Raw genomic sequence first — 23281 nt, 5'->3', positions numbered from 1 at the left:
ATATATGTCAATGTACTGGTGCCTGAAGGCCGGAAGACAGGGTAGATCCTCTGAACTGGAATTAGGTGGATGTGAGCTACTATGTGGGTGCTGGGGATTGAACCCCAGTCCTCTGGAAAAATAGCTAGCACTCTTCACTGAGCCAACAACCTTCTCATAAACCAGGAAACTGGGCTCTAGCATGGTCAGCAACTGCTCAGGTATATAGGACTGGAAGCTGTCCTTCATCTACCACACACAGTTAAGGAAGAACATATATGATGACTTCCTGGGACTCAAATCCCAGTGGACCTTTGCACAGCCTATATAGTACCTCTGACAGGTCAATGACAAGCAGTCCTGAACAAGATCCAAACCTCCAAGTTGTAGAACTCACCCTGCTCTCAAATTCTAAAATGTAACATCACCTTTCACAGGTGGCAACAGGAAGGGAATAAAAGCCTCTGAAGGACTATGTGATGATGGGATGCCTGGGTGCTACCCCTCCCCACCCTCTGCCCTGTGCAACTGGACACAAGAGGCAGGCCCAGTGATGTAAGGCCCCAAATATGTCTTTGCAGACTCCGGCAATGTTACCCATGACATGGAGAGGCAACTGCAAGCCAATGGTACCCGTATCCAGATCCTACAGGAAGAGAACAGGCGGCTCCAATCAATGCTGACCAAAATCCGAGAAGTGGCCCAACAGGGAAGCCTCAAAGTGAGCCTTTGAGAGGGGTTGGGTATTTGGAAAGTATAGCACAATTAATAAAAACCCAGGGACTCCAGATAATTGGAGTTCAACCTGAAGGTCAGAAAAGCCAAACAGTCAGCTACTGGCTCTTACCTCTACCTCAAGCTGAAATGGCAATCCTGCCTCCAGGAATCTCAGAATGAGATTAGTGTGTGTGTCAGGCTGACCAGTGGGGCTGTTTTACTCTCGAATCTTCAGGCAGCTTTATTTATTAAAATGCAAATGAAATATCACTACAGGAAGGGGTCCTTACCAGGCAGGACTCAAGACTGCCTACCTCGTGGCACGTGGCTTTAGGTCACATTTGAAAAACTTCTTCCGTATGTCAAAAGGTATGAGGCTGTGGAAGAGGTAGCCTTCCAGCTCACATCCCACTACAGCCCCTCCCTCCTTTACTTCAACCGTCAGTGTGCATTGCCTGCCCAAGGGTTTGCAGCTGAGGCCCTTGGATGGTTTTGCAAACCCCATCTCTTTGCCTCGCCATCCATCTTTGGACACTAGTGCAGGGAGGGACTCCTGGGCCCTTCTAAGCTTGACCTTCTTTGCAGATGATCCCACAGGGCCAGCTCTGGTCCCCTCCCTACAAGGACACCCAGGGAGAGGTACCCCCAGCCCAAGCACAGAATACATCTCCAGGGTGAGTAGGCTTTCCTTGAGGTGGGGCAGATAAGCGGTGGGGTCCCCTCGATCACAGAGAACTGTGTTCCGGTCCTCCCTCAGGCCCATGGGCAGACGGCAGTCTCCTGGCAGCAGGCTGAGCAGCACAGGCAGGACCCACCCAGGAGGGTCCCGAGCATCCCCCTCTAGGCAGCCCTGCAACTGGCCCAGCAAGTCCTCTTTGGAGGACAGAACCCACTCAGCCACCTGCACCCAGAACCCCATCCGAGCCCTGGCCAGGCTCAGGAGGAAACTCTCACCGAACCGAGGTCAGGCTGGCTCTACATACCAACCCCAGGAATGACCCACCTAACCTGAAGCAGGGGTAGGGCTGGAGGGCAGGCGGCTAGCAACCCCCATGGAATAAAAGCCCCAGCCATCTGCCCACAGTGATCTTGGCCTCAGCGTGGCTAAGCTGGGGGAATAGACCTTCCCCTCCTTGTTGGACAAAGGCCTCTGTGATCCCACCAGGCAGGTCACTGGCCCATAGAGGCCTGCCATTGAGTGTGAACTTTTTGTCTCCATCTTGACAGGCACTGTGGGGAGAGTATGCAGAGGGGTAACCCTGGGTCACTGAGCAGCACTCAGGGTAGGGCTTGGGATGTGAGGGCACATCTGGAACAAGGAACCAGACACCAGGACTTTGCCTCTGGCCCATCAAGGGAGGCAGGGAACAGCAGTGCCGTCACCTTCCATCTTGGCTCTGCAGCTCACCAAGGAGCTCACTGCCTTTAGGGACAACTGAGAGGTCCCGCTTAAGTCCTAGAGGTCAGAGCCTCACAAAGCCACTGAAGGGAAGACCAGGCCTTTGGACACCTTAGCCAACCATGGTTTGATGAGCTCAGGATGACACAAGCCTGAGCAAGGCTGGACCAACCATCCTATGACACAGTGGTCATTTCTCTAGAGCGGGCCATCAGCCTGCCTCAAGTCACAGGACTTCTCAGGTCACTCTCCAAGCCTTCTGGGTGGCATTATTTATTATGTGGTGGGGAGGCCATCAGGTCGACTGCCTTAGTTTGCAGTGAAGGGTCAATGAGAGCCGCATGCGCAGTAAGCTGGCATTGTCAGGTCTCTTGACTCTGTCTCTAACAGCCCAGGGTGTCTGGAGGAGACTGGATGCTCTGAGCCACTGTACTGGGGAGAGGCCGTTACTGCTGGGCGTTCCAGGTCTCCACTGACTCAACATCCATTTCTTAGCTCCCACTTCTACCAGTTGGTAAGCCAGACCCTTCCCAAACAGGAGGACTGAGAGTTTGAGGCTAGTTAATGCTATATAGGGAGGACCTGACTCAGACAGACAGACAGACGGATAGACAAGAGAACAAGAAACAAGCAAAAAGTCCAGAAGTCCAGGTTGTTTGTGTCTCCTTTAGATGGCTCTGCTGAAGAGTCCTTACAAGCTCTGGCTGGGGCAGAGCTTGATCCTCAGGCTTAGGCTGTGGAGCTGAGGTGTCCCCATAGCCATGCTGCTCTTGCCTGGCCTCTTATTTGCACCACCCACCTTGAAGAAGGCAGCAGAGCCAAGTGGTGGTGCTCACGGATCTCTGAGTTTGAGATCAGCCTGGTCTACATAGCAAGCAAGCTTCGGGACAGCAAGGGGTATATCTAGACCCGGTTGAGAGAGCGTGCACAGCAGAGAATGTGTCTCCCACACGGAGTCCCCTCGGTCTCTGACTTGCTCCTGCTTTCCTTGGACTCGTGCTGACCAGAAGCTTTTCTCATTTTCTTGTTCCTGTTCGTGTTGGGAACTGGATTCAGGACCTTGTGCATTTCAGGCAAGTAAGTGCTCTACCAGTGCCCTCGCCTGAAGGTCTCACCTGAAGGTCGTGTAACAGAAACTTCTTAGAGTCAGGTCCTAAAGATTACACAAGGTGTGTTCATGCAGCAGAAGGGTGTGAAGCTTTGAGGACTGTAAGAGTTCTCCCTGCTCCAAGCAAGAGAAGCCAAGGTGACTGGTGACTGCTATTTTGTTTGGTTGTTTTTGGCAGGAGCCCAGGCTGATATCAAACTCACTGTATAGCCGAGGTTGATTTTGAACTCATGATCCAATGGTTTTCTTAGTAGCCCAGTTCGGCCTTGAACTTTTTGTTTTGTTTTGTTTCTAATTTATTTATTTACTTATTTATTTTTGTTTTTATTTTATTTATTTAATTTTTTTGAGACAGGGTTTCTCTGTGTATCCTTTGTTGTCCTGCCACTCACTCTGTAGACCAGGCTGGCCTTGAACTCACAGAGATCCATCTGGCTGCCTCTGCCTCCCCAGTACTGGGACTAAAGGAGTACACCACTGAGAGGCCCACTGGCCTTGAGCTCTTAGTCCTCCTGCCTCTACCTTCAGGTTTCTGGGATTATTCATATGCAACCACATACCCATCTATTGCTTAACATCTTAAAACATCTGCACAGATTTTATGTCTTATGTTAAAATATATTCCATGTTTATTTTACTATTAAAACTTCCCTACCCAAATGTTTTTTTAAATGACGCCCTTGGCAGATGCACCACATATATTCTGTGGCTTCAAGTATCCTGGTCAGTGACATTTAGCTCAACCAAGAAATAGAGCACTAGATGGTTTCTAAGGCCTCTGATCCGCCAGACTGGAGTCATCCGGCTAGACAGGCAGCAGGTAGTAGAGGAGGCTCATTTGAACGTTACACCTTTGATTTGACTAGGCAATAGCCTCAAAGATGGGGCCATGCCAGTGGGTCCCATGGCCACAAATCTTTTTCCTCAATCTATCCCCCAATAAATAGCATAAAATTCAATCACAGAAGCCCCAGAAGCTGGAGACAGATGTAGTGGCCATGTTTTCTTTCCCCAGAGTCCTGGGAGCTGCCTATAAGGGCAGACACAAATATCCCAGGGTTGCAGAGAAGGGCTTTAATATTTCTCCTTGCCTGTTGGGTCCTGGCTCTGTGTCTTCAGCCCGGGGCTGAGTCCCTCCTACCCATCATGGGTACGGTGAGGCCTTGACTTTGCCCACAGGGCTAGCTGGTCTGTCCAACCCAGTATCCTGTAGTGGAGGCTGGGAAGAGTCCATCCCAAAGTGCAGACTCTCCACTTGGGCAGTTAGTCATCTGAGTAGTGGTTCCCTGAAGGGGGGAAGGAAGAACAGAGAGAGAAGGATCAGATGGGGCTTGGGGGTTAGCCCAGGAGTCCCCCCTTCCCCTGATGCTTACCCAGGACATTGAACTTGCACAGTGGGCAGGTCTGCTGTAGCATCAGCCAGGGGTCCACACAGTCTCGGTGGAACTCATGCTTGCAGGGCAGTACCCGGAGCCACTACAGGGTGGGGGAAGGGCACAGGCTCTAGATGGGGCCAGACCTGTGCCCTTCACCTGGGCTATGCATTGAGCACTCCTGGGTCTTCCCCGGGTATGCTCTTAGCAGCCATGATGAGGACTGGAAGAAGGTCCTGGTAGGAGGGTTGAGGGTCTTGGGAGCAGGATCAGGGATGCCACAGGTCAACTGCTGGTGACTTTGCCTAGGCACTAACCTGCTTGTTACAGAAGTTGTCTAGACACACAGCACAAGTCTCAGTGCCAGGCTCTGGAAGGCTGTGTGCTGCTCTGCTCAGCCGGCAGCGCCGGGTCTTGAGGGACGCTAGTCTCCGAACCACACGGCGTTTGAACAAATCCCCCTGTGGGAAAAGGATGGCCACAGTCTTGCAGGCCCAAGGGCTGTGGGCATGAGGGCTTCCACAATCTGGCTCCCACCTGGCCTCCAGGATCCTGCTGGTTTTGTCTTGATGCCTGCCGCTGGGCCTGAACCACAAGGCCTGTGCACAAGAGCATGGCCACAAGCAAGATGGCATTCCATAGCTGCTGCAGGGGCTTCTGGGGAGGGAGAAGGATGTCAGGGCCTCTGGGCTGCTCTACATGTTTCCCCAGGAATAGCCACCCCCAGGAACACTGGTGACAAAGCAGGGGACATGCACTGAGGGCCTCTGTCTCTTCAGGCTCCATCTCACCTACCTATGCGCTCCTCAGGATCTGCCCCAGATGCATGGAGAGCCACATCTGTCCTTAGTGCCTTGCTATTCTGTTGCCAGCGTAGATTTCCTCCTGGTCTGTCCCTACCGTCCCCACTTGCCTTCATCTAAGCTGATGTTCACCCCTGAAACTGCAGAAGCAGCAGGAACAGGTACGCCTCTATGCTGCGATCAGTTCTCTCTCAACTGCCAGCACACAGGCCCCACCCCCAGACCCAGGGACTTCAGCAGCAATCCAACAACGTCATGCCTCCTTCACTGTCTTCTCCCTTGTCCCTTGCCTTGTTTATGCCCTGACACATTTCCCCTATCTTGAAAATTGCTTTTCCTTGCCCTTGTCCTTTTAACAACTTTGGCCTATTGCTCCAGGAGCTCCCCAGCCCCTCAGGGTGACTGTTTGCCCCGCCCCGCCCTCCTAACACCCATTAACCATGGGCTTCCTTGCTGCTGCCCTGGGTAGTCCTCCAGGCCCTTTCACTGGTGGAGAAGGAAGTCCGACACGTCACAATGTAGCTAGCCTCAGTCTCTGTGCAAGCCACGTGGGCACCTGCACACAGGTGCCCCGGCTCACGCAGATTAAATGTGCTGTGACCAATAAAGACACTTCAAAACTCCCGGCTTTCTCAGTAGCTCTTGGTCTTTGTCACGGATTACAGGGCGGGATGTCCTAACAGTCAGTGCTTCCCTGTGACTGCTCTTCCTAACATCCTCGGTTGGGCCCAGGTGCTCTGGCTATGACCCGGAAGGGCTCGCTGTTGTCCTACACAATGACTATCTTTCTGCTCCCCAGCCAGAGCCGCTCTGAAACTGCACTGAGGCAGCCAGGCTGGAAGCCCGAGGTAGGGAGAGCAAGGCAGGGCCCCTCCACTAAGACAGCAGGGTGCTGCTCTTCAGGACAGCTTTTCATTCCTGGCTCGGTGGCAGCTGGACCTGGGGCCGGGCTTGGCATCCATGTCCATCAGGACAGCTACTTGAGATGCCTGCTCAGCTATTGTTTGGACATCTCATCTGCCACGTCCACCCCAACTTGGCTGGCAGTACGTTCGCAGCTGTTCAAATCTGTCTTCTGTCCCTGCCAGCCTGTCCTAAACACTGCACATTCTCACCTCCAGGCCACCTGGGCCCTTTCCCAGAGGTCTGTGTAGTCCACCCCAGGGGAAGGGAGAATGTGAGGAACAGGAAAACACTGGCCTGTGGTTGCTCAGCTAAGGCTCAGGAGCCAGGGTTTTAACCTGTCTGACTTCAAACCGCTCAGTGTGGCCCTTATCATACACTAAGAGAGAGTACATCTTCCTCTCCCCAACTTATACAGACTGGGGTTCAAGAAATGCTGTGGATTGAACCCCTGGAAGCTAAACACCGGGAAACATGGACACGAAGCCACTCTCTCCAACATACTGGGTTGGATCTAAAAATGCTGAGAAAGCCTGGCCAAGCCCAGCTATGACTGCCAGACGGAGTGAGACTACGAGCAGAGCAATGGAGGGGACAGACAGTCCAAAGCAGTGAGGTGGGCTGAGCTGCGAAAGTGCCATTAGGCAAGGACTCGTGTGGACAGAAAAAAGGGGAATGAACACCAAAGGCCAATCAGGGCCAAGGTCCTGAGGCAGGAAGTGAGGGTACGTATAGGAGCTGGTAAATAACATAAGGTAGCCAGAACGTAGAAAGAAGACTAGATATAAAGAAGCAGCGGGGGTGAACTCTGTAGCAGAACACTTGCTTAGCGTGTACGTGGCCTGGGTGCTTTCCCCAGTGGAAAAATAAACGAGAAGAGTGAGAGATCCGTGAAGGCTGCTGGCGGGGGACACGACAGCAGCAGCTACCTACCTGCTCCTGGGCCTGACCACCTCCCAGGCACACCAGGTCCTGCCAGCCGCCATAGCTGTCCTTGGAGAGGCCACAGGTAGTCCACAATGTCAGCTTCCACTCGATGTTGGCGGACAGGGACTCTCGACTGGTGATCTCAGCAGTAGCCTGGGTCCTCCTGGGAGGAAGAATCATGGGATGGGGTGGGGTGGGAGGGCAGACAGAAGGAGATGAATCTACCTGGCTCTGCAGTGGACGCCCAGGGTATTGTTGCTGTCGGCCTTCTGGTTTGGCTCTCAGGCCTTTCCTGGCTGTTTTCCCAGGTTCTCACCCAGCCAGGCCAAGGGACAGCCTGACAACCAGGCTTGCAGCTTCCTCATGCTGGGCTAGTCCCTCTCTGCCCATAGGGCAACTCCTTTCCCAGGCCATGCCTCCTCCTCCCCATCTCCCGGGTTCTGAACCAGACAGCAGTTTACAGGCTAATGGGTCAGGGTGAGGGCCCACTGGAGGAGAGTCAGAGACCCACGGCACTCGGGCAGCAAACCACCCCAAACAAACCCAACTCACTGCAGAAGTGCCTCCAGCAGCTTGGTGACATTGGCAGAGTAATGGAGGACAATTACTGGCCTGAGCAGAAGCTGGGAGATGTCCAACTGCAGGAGACAGGGGGGTCAGCAGGCTGCGTCCCCGTTCCCCTCACCTGCTCACCCTCACTGTCCACTCCGGTTTACCTCTCGGACCACACTGTGGTTTAGGATGAGGAGAAGCAGGGCCGAGGCTCCCAGGAAGAGGGCACGGCGCATCTGTAAAGGAAGAGAGAAGGTGAGAGGCTGCCACACCTGCCTTCCCAGTGGCCCCAGTTCTCAGGAGCCTGACCACTGGAGCGACTAGGCTGAGCTCCTTCAAGGTAAGCAAAAGCTAAACCAGAAGAGCTATGACAGCCAAAGGTAACACGTGATGGTTGTGGACTGAGGCAATATTTAATTACGAGTCAGAGATTACAATATTTTAGCGATGTTAACTTTCCCAACTTCAGATACCATAGTTACATAAGAAATATCCTTGACTTTAAGAAATCGGCACATTTTCAAGTGTGTGTGAAACTTCCACTCCTGTAGGATCCAGAAAGCCTCGTCATTTGCCCTAATCCTGGCAAAGCAGGTTCCCCATCCTCGCTGACTCCCTTCACATATTCTGAGAACAGGTGCTCTTTCCCAAGGAAATCTTCCACCCCCTCCCACCTCCCCATCACACTGGGGTCTACTGACCCAAGGCCAGCCCTTCTCTGGAAGGCTCCTCATAGGCCACCTGGTAGCCTGGCTCTAGAAGATGTTCTGAAAGCATTCCCTCTCTCTACTTCCCTCCAAAAACCCTTTGCACCTGCTGGACCAGAGCCTTGGGATATGCCTTCCGGCCACTGCCTTGATTGTCCTGGTGGAACTGGGCAGCCTGCTCTTTGCCCACATATGCCACTGCAATCCAGCTGTCTACAGGTATCTCTTGTTCAGCATCCACGACATCCATCTGTGTGAGGAACCATGAGAAAAGGGAAGCAAAGGGTGTAGAAGAAGCAGCTGGGGTCTCCCACAGAGGATGCAAGGTCGGGGTGTGGAAATGAATTTGGAAGGGGTATGTGGATCTCAGGTCTGTGAAACCCTGAATGCCGGAGAGCGGCTCTGGGCTGTTTAGGGCTTGCTTCAGAAGGAAGACGGACACTGGGGAGCAGGGTCTACGCGAGGGTCACGGCATGTTTTGGCAGGGTTGCGCTCACCAGCAGCAAGCGACCGCCCAGCAGCGGCTCGGAACCGGCTTCAGGACCTATCCTGACGCCCTCGAAAACCAGGGCGTCTTGCCGCGGCAGCTTCACGTCTACTCGCACGGCGCGGGCTCCGCCCCGTCCCGCCCGGGCCGCCGGCTCGCTGCCGTCCGCCGCGGCCCCGGGCCCCGCCAGGCCCAACCACAGAGGCAGCAGGGGCAGCAGCAGTAGCAGCGGCGACGGCGGCGATGGAGGAGGTGGCGGCGACGGTGGCGATCTCAGCGCGGGTCGATCGGCAGGGCCCATGGTCGGAGCGAAGAGCTGGCGAGTCCGTGGGCTGGGGGGTCCTGGGCTCCTGGAAAACGGAGAAAGCGAGGCCGCGCCGGACGGGGCGGGGCGCCGGTAGGGGCGGAGCCGCAGCCGAAGGGGACGGGGCGCCGGGAGGGTGAGCTGGGTGGTTGGCAGCTCCGCGCGCCCCTTAGTGGTCCCTAGCGCCCCCTAGTGCAGGCGGCGGTGGATGCTGAGCTGCGGCCCGATCCCTGACAACAGAAGACTCAGGAGAGCTTGCCAGGTTGTCAGTGGAGTCAGAGTCTGGGTAGTCGCAGGACTGGAGAAAGGCAGGAACGAGGGAGGTGCAGGGGCCTTGACTGCTGGACCCACGGTGTGACCAAGGCTATGTCACATCCTTCTCCAAGTCTGTGTTTCTTCATAGAATCAAATAGCAGGCGATAGAGAATCAGCAACGGAAAGCAGATGGAGAGATCGAGGGCATGGTCTTAAAAAGCAGGGAGAAGGGCTAGGCTGAAGTAACCACCAACCACACAGAGCCATAATGACACTGAGAACTGGCCTGTCCTCATCTGTAAAATGGGCTTGACCCACAGTACTCCACATTTAACATAATCTCCAACGCTTGCTGGATTGTAAAGGTTCCATTTTTGTACTACAATTTGTCCTTTACCCGGAGGGTTGTGGTTGCTGGGAACGGGCTCAATCTGAAACCTGAGCCTTTTACAAATTGTACCCTGATAAAAGGGCAAAGAGCAGATGAGCTGCACCCCCCCCATTTTCTCATAAAATATTCAAACCTACGGAAAACAGAAGCCTGATTAGCTACCAGAATGTGATGACCAAACTATTTCTAAGGAAGACAAATGTATAGAGAAAGCCTGCAACAGGGAATTGACATAAAACTGGCCAGCACATACATAAGTCTGGTTTGTCAAAGGACGTGTTGCCTTTGGGGAGATGGGAGGAGATGCTCTTTGACAAACTGCTACAAAGTCAGGTAAACACTGGGAAAAGAAGTGAAATTGACTGGGCAGTGGTGGCACCTGCCTTTAATCCCAGCACTCCAGAGGCAGAGTTCAAGGCCAGCCTAGTTTACAGCGAGAGTTCTAGGACAGCCAGGGCTACACAGAGAAACCCTGTCTCAACAACCCTGTCTCGAAAAAACAAAACAAAACAAAACAAAAACCCGAAAACAAAACAAAAGTGAAATTAGACCCCTAATGCACAGAAAACCAATTCATGTAAATTAAAGGTTTAAACATGAAAAGTAAAACTTTAACATTTTAAATAAACAAAATTTTGATTATGTCAAGTTCATAAGAGTTGTTTTATTTTGATTTGTGTGTGTGTGTGTATGTGTGTGTGTGTGTGTATGTGTGTGTGTGTGTGACAGAAAAACTATATTGTCATGGGCATGCCTGCAATCTCAGCAATTGAAAGGGTGAGGCAGGCAAGAAGATCATGAGTTTGAGTATCTGGCCAGCTGGATACGAACGGGGGTCCCTGATAAACCTGGAGGAGGAAGAAGAGTGGAAGGGACAAGAGACTCGAGAAACCGACAGCAAGACGGGTTTTCTGATCAAGCCGCGAATTTTACTGTTCCTTGCAAGCTGTTACACAGCAAAGGGCAAGGGAGAGGGGAGGGTGTCAGGTCTGCTGGAATTCAGGTCCGGAAGGTCTCTGGCTGAGAGAAAGAGATATTAACTAACAAAGGAGGTGCTAATTGCTTCTAAATCTTGGGTCCTGAAGGTCTCACTAGGAGATACCAGGTTGATTTCCTAGGCCCGGAATTTACCCTGCAGAGGGGATAGAGGTGAACATTTTACTTACCTTGTGAGCTTAAGATGGCTGTAAACAAAATACAGATCTCAAAATACAGGTCTTTGCTTCCAGCATTTGAGGTCAACACAGGTTCCACAGTGAGACCCTGTGTGGAGAGATGACTCAGTGGTTCAGAGCACATCTGGGTTTGATAGGCAGCACCCCCAGGGACTGCCAACTCACAAAGTCCTGTGACTCCAGTCCTAGGGCATCTGCTGCCCTCTTCTGGCCTTTGTAGGCACTGCATGAACATGGTACACCACTTTGCGCCGCAAACAATCGTGGGCATAAAATAAAAGTGAAAAAAAGTTCTTTTATTTTTTTCTCTAAATTTTGGTTTTTCAACACAGGGTCTCTCTATGTAGCCCTGGCTGTCCTGAAACTCACTCTGCAGACCAGGCTGCCCTTGAACTCACAGAGATTTGCCTGCTTCTGCCTCTAGAATGCTGCGATTAAATGCGTTTGCCACCACTGCCCTGCTAAAAGAAACTTCTTAAATATAAAATTGTGTTGGTAAGATGGCTCAGCTGGTAAAGCCTGCTGACCTGATGGCCTGGATTTGATCCCTGGGATTTACCGGACAGATGGAGAGAACCAATTCCTTCAATGTCCTTTGACCTCCGCACCCATATTTTCACACACATTTCCACACCTGTGCCATGACACATGTGCTCCACTTAGACACAAAGTAAATGTAAGCGTGTGCTGGACTGTGCTGGCACATGCTGGAGCCATATCAGAGGAGGGAACTTCATTTAAGAAAATGCTTCTATTCGATGGGGCCGCAGGCAAGCCGATGGGGTATTTTCTTTTTCTTAATTAGTGATTTATGGAGAAGCACTGCTGTTCCCGGGCTGCTAGTCCTGGGTTCTACAAGAAAGCAGGCTGAGCAAGCCACAGGGAGTAAGCCAGTTAGTAGAACTCCTCCATGGCCTCTGCATGAGCTCCTGCCCTGTCTTCCTTCAACGATGCATTATGATGTGGAAGTGTAAGCCAAATAGACCGTCTCCTTCCCAAGCTGCATTTGGTCATGGTGTTTATCACAATAATAACCCTAACTGGCTACTATTATTAATAAATAAATTATATTTAAAATAAATAGACAATATATCCATGACAAAATGAAAATACCAAGCCAGAGTGTGCGAAGGGCAGAGGAGGCTGCTCAGCAGCCGAGGCCACAGTGGGGGGGGGGGGGACACACGACACACTCATGCACAAGTCAGGCAGCCAACTGGGGCTTGCCGGCAATCCCGGCTCCTGCAGAACAAAGTCAGAGAAGCCCTGGAGCTAGCTAGCTGCGATTCAAGTGAACGACCTGCCTCAGTGTCTAAGTGGAGCTACATCTGGGAAGACATCAGCGTCAGCCTACGGCCTCTACATACACATATGCACGTATGTTTCCCCAACACTCTCGTGTGCCTGCATACACAGACAAGAGAATCCTTCCATGAACATGCGTGTAAATAATAAAATGACATAAACCTAAGCTCCAAACTGAAAGAAGATATTTGTAACTAAATGACTCATCCCAGATTATGTAATGCACTCATAAAAAGATACCAGTAGGGAGTGGACAGATGCGGGAACAAGAACGCTCAATAGAGAGACGCCACGCTCCGCTCTCCCTGGCAGATGCACGCAATGAAGCTCCTCAGATCCAGGATGGACATAGGCTAGACTCTTCCCGGCCCTTGCCCGGACTCGCATTCGGTACAGCTGCGCGCGAACTGTACCGAGGGTGTAACACCAAAATCGGGTGTTACAGCAAAGGATGTTATCAGAGCCTACGTAAACCTCCGAATGACCGGATGGTGCCTGGCGTTTTCTACATGACTGACGATGCATACAAGCTTTTGTACCATCAATGTACAAGAAGTCAGTCACGTGCCCTCTGCTTACTGGGATAGCCAAAGTTCAAGAACATTCAAGCATGCCTTTAATCCCAGCGCTTGGAAGGTGGATTACTGTGAGTTCAAGGCCAGCCTGGTCTACAAAGAGAGTTCCAGTTCCAGGACAGCCAGGACTGTTACACAGAGAAACCCTATCTCAAAAAAAGAAAAAAAAAAAAAGAGAGAGAAAAGTTCGAGAACATTCTGTCTGGACGTGTCTGGACAGTTAGCAGAACTCTGCCCAGCTGAGCCTCCATTTGTGCTAAGCCGACTGGAAGGATAAGGGGTTGCCCTGCCTGGGCTCTCGGGTGTGGGTCCTCTCAGCGGACAGCTGCAACTTGCTCTGCTCTCCAGAAGGATAGAAGCCGTTATAGGAACTCATAAAACTGCCTCAGTGGGAGCCAGGTGGTGGTGGCGCACGCCTTTAATCCCAGCACTTGGGAGGCAGAGGCAGGCAGACCTCCATGAATTTGAGGCCAGCCTGGTCTACAAGAGCTAGTTCCAGGATAGGCTCCAAAGCTATGGAGAAGCGCTGTTGCAAAAAGACAAAAACAAAATAAAACCTGCCTTAGTGGACACATGGTGACATCCAGACAACCCCACAGTTCCTCGGAGAGAAAGGATTTTTTTTTTCTAGGTAGATGGGAGGAGTTTTGGGGGGGACAGGCCTAGTTTAAAGCTCAGTTTGAAAGCACAGCCCCTCAGTCCAGGAGGAAGGCCAGCCACAAGTCTGCCATTGTGATGGACAGCTATTCTATTTGTTCCTAGGCAGAATGTTTCTCTACAGCCCAGGCTGGCCCTGAACTCAAGAGTGCCCTCTTCTAGCCTCCTAAGGGCTGGGATTACAGGTATTTGCCTTTACATCTGTCTAATTATGGTTTATTATATGGGTTTATTTAACGGATATAAAAACTATACACAGCCGGGCGGTGGTGGCGCACGCCTTTAATCCCAGCAGTCGGGAGGCAGAGGCAGGCGGATCTCTGTGAGTTCGAGACCAGCCTGGTCTACAAGAGCTAGTTCCAGGACAGGCTCCAAAGCCACAGAGAAACCCTGTCTCGAAAAACCAAAACAAAAAAAAACAAAAAAAAAAACTATACACAATGTGATGTTCCCATACATGGATATATCCTGTTAAAAAAAAAAAAAAAAAAAAAAGCTCAATAAATGTGAAGAGTTTGCTGAGGAGAACTATTGGTAGAGTTCCAGGCTGGCCTCAGACTCAGAGATCTGCCTGCGTCTGCCTCTAGAGAGCTGGGATAAAAGGCATCCTCCCAGCAAAAGTAATTATTGAGATGGAAAATGAAACTGTTAAGTCCCGTGAGAGATTAGCTGGAGTCTGACCCCGTCAGGTGCTGCTAGGGCTGTGGAATTTCCACATCCCTGGTGCGTGCAGCTTTGCTGTGCTGGCCAGGTTCAGTCACACTAGAAACCCATTCCTCAAACAGAGATGGAAGTCAACATTTTAGGTGTTCTAGTCCCAAGTATATAGTCTAGAGTACTGATTCTTCAGACAGACAGAATACTGGTGTTATTTAAAAGTCTTAAAAAGAAGTCTAACAAAGCCCAAGATGGTGGAAGTTCTGGTGGAAGCACCACCCCAGCCCCTGGCATCCTCATACCCAAAGAGTCTGGAATGTTCTGGGGGAAGCTCCACCTCAACCCCCCTCCTTCATCTCTCCCCAAACCCTGCCTCACTTCAGAAAGTCCATCAAACACGGCTCCTCCCCCAGAGATAATCAAGGCCACACCCATAGGGTATTTAAACTGCGCCCCAGAAAACAGACACCTGATTTTTAGGTCTCCTCTCTGGGAGGCTGGAAAATCATCTAGGAGCATTTTATACATCAAACCTGGGCCTTTTCTAATTTGGTTTGATTTGGTCTGATTTGGGTTGCTGAGTCAGTGGAGAGGCTTATGGGGTGCAGAAACTTATTTTTGTTTGTTTTAGTTTTTCGAGACAGGGTTTCTCTGTGTAACAGTCCTAGCTATCCTGGAATTCGCTTTGTAGACCAAGCTGGCCTCAAACTCACTGAGATCCTCCTGCCTCTGCCTCCCCAGTGCTAGGATTAAAGCATGCCACCACCGCCTGACTGTGCAGAAACTTTTTAATGGATGGGGGCTGGAGAGATGGCTCAGTGGTTAGCAGCACAGTCTACTTTTCTAAAGTACCCAGGTTCAATTCCCAGCACCCACATGGCAGCTCACAGCTGTCTGAAGCTCCAGCTCCAGGGGATCTGACACCCTCACACAGACATAACACGCAGGCAAAACACCAGTGCACAGGGGGAAAAAGTCCAAGATGGTGGCACAAACCCGTGCATTCGGCATTTAGGAGACAGAAGCAGGCAGATTGTGGGTTCAAGGCTAGCCTGAGGCACAAAGTGAGATACCCCTCATCGGAAAACAAACAATTAAAGCAGGATGCTGTGGCAGATAATTCCAGATACTTAGGAGACTGTGGCAGAGGGATTGGTTGAGCCCAGGAGTTGGAGTCAGCCTTGAGAACTTAGCGAGACCTGTTCTCAAATCAATTACCCACTCCCAAAATCCTGGGCCCTTAACCCATACTTTAAAATTACCAGCATCTCTGGAGGTAGCTTTGTTTCTGTGAGTTGTAAAGGTTTTCCAGAGAGATCATCCTTATGTGCAGTCTCATCTGAGAATTACCCCTCTGTGACTTACAAAACAAGGCTGCTTGTGAAAGGCTGGGAATCCCTCAGCTCTAGCACTAGGACAAGAGATAAATAATAGATTCTTCATCTGTAGACAGTCATACAACAGAAATAAATGTTTTTTTTTTTTTTTGGATTTTTTTGAGACAGGGTTTCTCTGTAGTTTTTGGTTCCTGTCCTGGAAATAGCTCTTGTAGACCAGGCTGGCCTCGAACTCACAGAGATCCGCCTGCCTCTGCCTCCCGAGTGCTGGGATTAAAGGCGTGCGCCACCACCCGGTAGAAATAAATGTTTTGCAGCATGAATGAATCTTACAGAATGCTGAGTGCAAAAAGCAACTTAAGAACAACCCAGCTGGATGGTGGTAGTGGCAGAGGGCACCTTTAATTCTAGCACTCAGGAGGCAAAGGTGGGCGGATCTGAGTGTGAGGCCAGCCTGGTCTACAGAGCTAGTTCCAGGACAGCCACGGCTACACAGGAAAACCCTGTCTCGAAAAACAAAAGCAAAAAAGAACAAACCCAACAATAAGCTCATTGGGGTGTCTAGGATCAACTCACAAAGGTCGGTCTGCAGTGTCTTTTTATATACCAGCTAGGAACAATCAAAAAAAAAGAAATTAAGGCAATAACCTCACTTATACTAACAGCATACAAAATAATGAAACACCTTTGAATAAATACAAACAAGGAGGTAAAAGACCCATGCACTGAAAACTACGAAATGTTACAGAAATGCACAGCAAGACCTTAAAAAGCAAAACCAGGAAGGCGTTGGCATCGGTGGATTAGCAGAATCAGCATTGCCAAAGCACAGGTGCTACCCAAAGCAACTGAAAGAAGCAGTGCAGTCCCAGCTCAGCTGCAAGGATCTTCAGTGGGGGGAAGAGCCCAGTCCCAGGACTGCAGAATCGCAAGGGCTCCCAATAGCCAGAACACATGGAAATGCAGGAAGTCAGAGGACCTGAAACCCTGTCCTGAAAAGCAAAAACAAACAAACGAAAGCACGGCGCAAGAAGTCATATATAAACATCACGCCTATGTGATTCCACTTACGTGAAATACTCAGAAAAGCGAACGCCATAGGTACAGAAAGTTAACTGGTGGCTGGGGGATGAGAAATGACTGCTAAATGGATAATGAACCTTCTGGAACTGGAAACAGGTATGACTGGACAACATTATGAACTACTACAGGTCACTGAACTTCCCATTTTAAACAGGCTAGTCTTATGTAGTGTGAATTTCACGTCAGTGACAAAGAAACCAATCCGCCACACCAACTGACCTGTACTTTATGGGGATGTGGTCACTTATGGTAAAGCTATGGAGAAAATCAGGGAGAGGCACGGCATTCGGTCACCAGAGTGGGACATAGTGGTGCTGGGATCCAGCTGAGGCCCTAATGTGTGCCAGGAAACACTTTACCGCTGAACCATGCTCTGCTTTTAAACCACATGAGTTCTCGTTATATCATTTATTATTATTGTTATAATTATTGTTACTATTACTACTACTACTATTGGAACTGTGGGCTGGGTTAGACTTGAACCTGTGATCCTCTTGCCTTGGCCTCACTAGTGCTTAGATAGTCCATTATGTATCATTAATATATGCATATGTGAAATAACTCATCATAAGTTGCAGGATATACTCTAAGGGATCTTTGTGCTCTTTGAGACAGGATCTCACTCTAGTACAGGCTGGAGCCCTCTACAAGCTCCCCTTCTGTGAAGTGAGTTCCTCCACCAGCTATGAGGCTGGGTAAAAGTCGCTGGGGAGGATGAGGCCTGGAACTCACTGTTTTGACTTTGATAATCCTCCCTCAGTTGGGCTATAGGTGTGAGCCACCACCCAGATTCTTTCTTTTGGTGACTATTTCAGTCCATTTGTATGCCCCAGTGACAGGGCTGCTGTTATAAACAAAGTTGCAGGCTCTGACTGTTCCTGTTGGTTTCTTGCTCTCTGGCCCACCCTGAGGCCTGATACGAGCATCGCCTCCCCTTCCCCCAAACTGACGACCCAGAAAGAAGTAGAACCTTGCTCATACTTGACATACTTTTCGTCCCAATAAATATCTACATCCCAGCCTTCCATCAGTGGCAGCCAGAGCTCCCCGAGAAAACACAGTGGGTACTAAAAGTACCCTGTGGTCTGTCTTCCCATTGAGTGTCCCTGCCTATCCTGGAGGCAAAGATTAAGAGTGTCATTGTAGGGCTGGAGAGATGGCTCAGAGGTTAAGAGTACTGATTGTTCTTCCAGAGGTTCTGAGTTCAATTCCCAGCAACCACATGATGGCTCATAACCATCTGTAATGAAATCTGGCCTGCAGGCATACATGCAGATAGAACACAGTGTCTTTGTAGCTGGGTGCAATGCTGGCACATGAGTTCGAGGTCAGCCTGGTCTATAAAATGAGTTCCACAGTAACTCTACAGCTGTTGTTACACAGAGGAAACCCTATCTCAAAACCAAAACAAAACAAAAGAATGCCATTATAACATGGGTCAGACCCCTGCTGCTGTGGGTGTGGTATGGGTGTGTGAAAGAGGAGAGCGAGCCCAGGAAAGAGAGCAACTAAGTCTAGGACACTGGCTGCAAGGAGTCTAGGACCTTGGCCCCACTTGGGGTGGACTAGGAGCGAGACAGGAATGGATAGACAGGATGCTCAATTCTTTCAATGCCTTTGAAGGAGTCAGGCCTGCAGCTCCCAACTTACTTGACTTCTGGGACAGGATGGGGAACAAATAGGACAGCCATTCTTTTATCATGTGTTTTCAAGCAAGCCATCACGGCTTTGGCCAGCTCTTATGGAGCTTCAATGAAAAGATTGGGCCTTTCCACCACACAAGAACTGATTCCAACTGACTTGCTTCTGTTTATACCAGGTTTGCTAGCCCTGGCCTGAGCTGACTTGTACAGAGGGGACCCCAAGCTCCTGTCTTCTCTTAAGCCCTAAGGATGTAAGAAGATCCAGGGTGAGGCAAGAGATGTCCTCCAATGGCAGATGGGAGGATGGGTACCAGTAATGGGGCGCACAGTGAGGCCAGTGAGCCCCCATGAGCTCCCTAGGCTGTGTAAATGCCGCTGGGGTCGGTGAGGCCCACCTGGACCGGTGCTGGGGGGGGGGGGGGAAGAGGGCAAGGAATGCAAATCCACTTGCAGGTTACAGGCTCTACTGATCAGGAATGGCCACTGCCAGCGCACTGCCACCAGGTGGCATCCCAGTCCCAGGGGAATCACCTTGAAATGCATGGTTTGATGTGCTATCTTACACAGAAAGGGCCTCTAGGGAAGAAATTCCCAACTCACAGGATCAGTTAAGACCGGATCAAGAGACAGTTAAGTTGTGTGTGTGGGGAGCGTTAATTTTAGAATTTAGAAGTCCCTTCACCTTGCAAACATGAGACCCGAAACAACACAGGAGAATCAGTAACTGTCCCTTGGCTGTCATCACACAGCTCCCTCTCCTCACCTGGATACCCAGAGCGGGTTACTGAGTCACCCGGGGTCACCCAGGTCAGTTGGAGAGTAGCAGCGGTCACTTGTCACACAGTGGAAGGAGAGACCGGCTCTTCTCTTTGTCAGTGCTGGAGTCCAGACACTGGGCATACAGCAGTGCCCCTGACCCACGGTGGCTCCTGCCCTTGAGGACAGAGAGTCAAGCAACCATAAACACTGTAACATCACTTCAGACCACAGGTAAGCGCCACAAGGAGTACAAAACAGAATGAGACAGGCATGGGGATCAGGGGTTACTTCAGTCTCAAGCCAGGAGCAGGAAAGGCGCTCCCAGATGGAGTGTGGGTGGCCGCCTACGGAATGTCTGGGGCAGGAAACAGGAAGTGCACGCAGACAAAAGCTGTTGCATTCTCTGGGTTCTAGACACTTTTCAGAAACTAGCTCACGTAACTTCACCCCAGCTGCTGAGGGACAGTGAGGATGGTGACAGCTCACTTGGTTAGGGGACAGAACCAGGTGGTCTGGTTCCAGAGTTCACCGGTGGGTCACCATTCTGTGTCCGGAGTCCCTGGCCTCCGTCTTGGGGGTAGGAGCAGAAGTGGTGGACCACCTTCCCACAGGGTGGTCTCGGGCCTTTTGCCACTTAGTGCCAGAACTGAAGTAAGGCCCTTGAGACCCTTCCTGCCCTCCAGTCTCCTCTGAGGTAGTTCAGAGGTCCCTGTTCCCTGCCCCCAGCCTCTCCCTTGGCCACAAACTGGGCCACCTCATTCTAAAGGGATTTGACTCTCCCCGAGAGGACTGGAGACTGGTGAGAAAGGACTTAGGGATTAGACAGTGATACCCGGGAAGGCAAAGGACTTAATCGGCGGGGGTGGGGTTCAGGTGTGGGAAGTGGGGCTGGGAGAGGATTTGTATCTCTTGACAAAGCCAGGGTGGACTGCGGAAGCAAGGAGGAAGTGGGGCCCCAGGGGAGGAGAGGGATGGGCCTGAGTTCTCATTTTCTCTTGTGACTTTACGGATAACCCATAGCAGCGATAATAGAGGCTCTCACCCCAGGCACTCACTGCTCTGCCAGTCACGACGTCACCTGAAATCATCCCAGTGGCACCAGAGAGAAAGGCAAAAGATGAGTTTTCACTCCAGGCTACTGGCACACTCAGAGAAGAGAGCTAACCTGAGGCAGCCGCACCCTACAAGGCCAGGTTAAGGGGGGACCTTGCTATAGGGCTGCCCTCTGAGTTCAAGGGCTTCCTAGAATGGCCCTGGCGTTGTAGAAGTAGCGTGTTCCACAAATATTTGTTGAAGGGTTTAAAAGACCGGACTGTGTTTCCCAAATCTCTGTGCCAACCCTTGTGCCACCTTGCCTGCTATGGGCATCAGGAGATCCGAGGTCAGGGCACCAGGGGAGGGACTTTGGTTCTGAGGGCTATGTTCGCCATTTGACGAGGAAGCCGCAGAGGCCTGGAGGCACAAGCCAGCAGTCATGAAGGGAACACGGTGTCGGTGTCCCCATGCCCACTCCCACCCCTGTGCACACTGCCGCTGAAGACCCCCTAAAACACATTAGTTCTGGGACACGGAGCAAGGAGGCCACTCAGGACTCCCAGGCTAGAACTCTTCCTTGCCTAGAGCTGCTCCCCAGAAGAGTCGAAACCCCAGCGCCCTAACTTTCAAGGCTAAGGCTCCCAAGTGTCTCTATGAGTCCACCACACTTCCTCAGCTCCGAGTACGGTGCCCTGAGAGCCCTGCACCCCTGTTGCCAACGCGTACCTCCAGGCTGTCTGGCCCTGGAGGCCAGTCCAGGTGGCAGTCACAATACAGAAGAGTCCTTGTTAAGGTCTGGAGAAATGGGCTTCTGGTTGGCAGAGGTCACATTTCAATGGGCAGATAAGGGAGAAGTTTCTGGAAACAGCTTTGGGTCAGGGCTTCAAGGGCCAAGGAGGAGCTGGTTGGAAGAAATAAAGAAGACCTCGGGCAGAGGCAGGAGGTAGAAGTGTGTTGAGGGAACAGCAGGGGACATCTCTGACTGATGAGAAAGGGTATATACGGAAAGAGGGACTTTTGAAGCCACAAGGGATGCTGGGAAGAGCTGGAGTAGGCCTTGAAGTGAGTCAGTGGGATTGGGTGACTTCTGAGGGAACTAGGGAGGCAGCGATGGTTCTTGAGCAGAGGGAAGCAATATACCTGGCAGGGAAGGAGAATTGTAGGGCAAAGGGTAGGAAGTAGAGGAAAGGCTAGCGTAGGACAGAGAGTCTCAGAAGCCAACTCCAAGGAGTTTACCGGACTATTTATCTAGGATTTCTATTATCAGATTAGCCAATGGCTTCCTGGTGGACTGAACACAGCAAATCTCAGTGGACGCAATGAGCAGCCAGAGAACTGGAAAGGGACAGACATGAGGGAGAAATTTTTGCCTGTACCTTTTTCTTGGATATCTACAGATATGGGCTTGGGGAGCAACTCTAGGGACTTCATCCTTGGGATAAGCATGTCCCTTGTGGTTTTCTGAGTGGGCCCTGCAGCAGAAGGCACAGCCATGTGTGTCTTGTCTGACAGCACTCTTCTGGAAGCAGCCCTTTGGCAGGTGCCTCCACGCATCAGGTGACTGGCCACTTTAGAGAACTTCTGGCCAGCACTTCTAAGAGAAGTCATCTGCACGGACCTTGCCTTATAAACTGCAAGAGGCTGCACCACCAGAAGGGGCTACGCTCCTTTCCTTTAGTAAGAAGCACATTGTCCCCTGCCCCCGGAGGCTCTTAAAGGTCTCACATCCAGTGAAGAAGGCGGCTCTGTCCTGTGCTAAATCAGAAGCCATAACTAGGGCCGGGACACTTGCATTACCTGGCAACTCTGCTGTGGTCAGGCTCAGAGGTATCAGGCACTGGCTGCCCCTCAGCCCACACCAGGGGCACAGCCAAGTCCTTTCTTATGCCATGAACAGGCCTTACCATCTGCCTTGACTCTGGAGAGACCTGGATTTGAGGTAGCTGAGGGTTACTTCTGCATTAATTCATTAAGGAATGATGGAGTGTGTTCAACTGATAGCTTAGCTTCATCTCTTGTACTCTTAATGACTTTGGGTAAGCCATGGCCTCTTTGAGCCCCAGTTTCCCCCACTATTAAGTGAGGCCCCATGAACTCTGTGGGGTGCCGCTTGTTTCCCCTTCTGTCCAGACCACCGCCAGCACCAGCACCCAGCTTTGGTTTGAAGCCCACCACATTCTCTCCTTCCCCCTCCTTTCCCCTCCAGTTTTTGTTATTTGTTTGAGCCCAGGCTGGCCTTAAATTTGTGATCCTCCTGCCTCTGCCCTTGAGTGCTATATTTTTTGTTGTTGTTGTTTTGTTTTGTTTTGAGACAGGGTTTCTCTGTAACTTTGGAGCCTGTCCTGGAACTAGCTCTTGTACACCAGGCTGACCTCGAACTCACAGAGATCCACCTGCCTCTGCCTCCTGAGTGTTGGGATTAAAAGTGTGCGCCACCACTGCCTGGCTTTGAGTGCTGTATATATACATACCACCACACTCCATCCCTGTCTACGGGAGCCTATACTAGGGGATGCAGGATTTGTGGGGACTCTGGCAATTGAAGCAAGAAAATGTGGTATAGAAGGTAGATGTTAATAAGCAAGGTCACACCAGGGTTTTAAGCCCCCACTCCCACCCCATGCTGCCTCTGCATCTCTGGTTGTAGCCACACTTTGCATCTACCAGAACTTAGATCATGCTACTGTGCTAGGTTGAGAGGTCCTTCTTCTGTGTCCCCACATCTTGAGGTGCCAGTCAGAGATTCTGCTCTTTCCATGGAGCCCGCTGGTGTCCCTTCATCCAAAGAACATTGTCCTTTCTGATCTCTTACTGTTACATCCTCTCCGTGGCCATCTGCCTTGCTTTTGTATTCTCTTCAGTAGGTGTGGGACCAAAGGGTGGTGCGTGAACATTTCTGGGTTCCAGAGCAATGCCTACTACCTGACATACAGTAGAAAGAGAATGTGTCCCTGGGCTTGTGACCAGGTGCTAGGTCCATGGAAATAGACCAAAGTGGCTGGGGATTCTCGCAAGAGGAGGGGCTGTCGGACTCTGAAAAGAGGAAATTGCTTTATGGTGAAGGGCAGAGGGAGTAACTGGGTGGAGACAGTCTGATGGCACAGGCTGGACATGAAGCGGCCATGAGTCTACCCCCAAGTCATATTTGTC

The 23281-nt window shown here is 51.1% G+C and overlaps 3 protein-coding genes across 11 annotated transcripts in view; 2 read left to right on the top strand and 1 right to left on the bottom strand.

The window, feature by feature from the left end:
* The window catches only part of Ccdc157 (coiled-coil domain containing 157), a 14836-nt gene extending 13057 nt beyond the window's left edge, over nt 1-1779 (top strand). For both annotated transcript variants that reach the window (XM_050141317.1, XM_050141316.1), the window contains 3 exons: nt 561-700; nt 1282-1370; nt 1454-1779. In XM_050141317.1, coding sequence (XP_049997274.1) covers nt 561-700; nt 1282-1370; nt 1454-1694 — 470 coding nt within the window. In that variant the 3' untranslated portion in view covers nt 1695-1779. The remainder of the gene's footprint in view (nt 1-560; nt 701-1281; nt 1371-1453) is intronic.
* A 133-nt stretch (nt 1780-1912) lies between these two features.
* The window catches only part of Rnf215 (ring finger protein 215), a 23545-nt gene continuing 2176 nt past the window's right edge, over nt 1913-23281 (bottom strand). The window contains exons 1-12 of one of the 7 annotated variants that reach the window (XM_050141325.1): nt 20139-20275; nt 11246-11324; nt 11072-11168; nt 8966-9654; nt 8575-8718; nt 7926-7997; nt 7762-7847; nt 7216-7372; nt 5114-5233; nt 4894-5037; nt 4577-4679; nt 1913-4489 (exon numbers count right to left, since the gene is read on the bottom strand). In XM_050141325.1, coding sequence (XP_049997282.1) covers nt 4467-4489; nt 4577-4679; nt 4894-5037; nt 5114-5233; nt 7216-7372; nt 7762-7847; nt 7926-7997; nt 8575-8718; nt 8966-9256 — 1140 coding nt within the window. In that variant the 5' untranslated portion in view covers nt 9257-9654; nt 11072-11168; nt 11246-11324; nt 20139-20275 and the 3' untranslated portion in view covers nt 1913-4466. Of the gene's footprint in view, nt 4490-4576; nt 4680-4893; nt 5234-7215; nt 7373-7761; nt 7848-7925; nt 7998-8574; nt 8719-8965; nt 10926-11071; nt 11200-11245; nt 11325-19100; nt 19198-20138; nt 20276-23281 lie in introns of those variants that run through there. The other 6 variants (XM_050141326.1, XM_050141329.1, XM_050141328.1 and 3 more) reach the window with 6 other exon arrangements.
* Nucleotides 19214-23281, top strand: part of Sec14l2 (SEC14 like lipid binding 2) — a 25053-nt gene continuing 20985 nt past the window's right edge. The window contains exon 1 of one of the 2 annotated variants that reach the window (XM_050141322.1): nt 19214-19327. The gene's annotated coding sequence lies outside the window, so the exon portion shown is untranslated. The remainder of the gene's footprint in view (nt 19328-23281) is intronic. The other variant, XM_050141321.1, reaches the window with a different exon arrangement.

This window comes from Alexandromys fortis, unplaced genomic scaffold, assembly GCF_014885135.2.
Source record: "Alexandromys fortis isolate MF-2015 unplaced genomic scaffold, M_Fortis_MF-2015_v1.1 scaffold_7, whole genome shotgun sequence".
NCBI lineage: Eukaryota > Metazoa > Chordata > Mammalia > Rodentia > Cricetidae > Alexandromys > Alexandromys fortis.
This window is presented reverse-complemented; position numbering and strand designations above follow the sequence as displayed.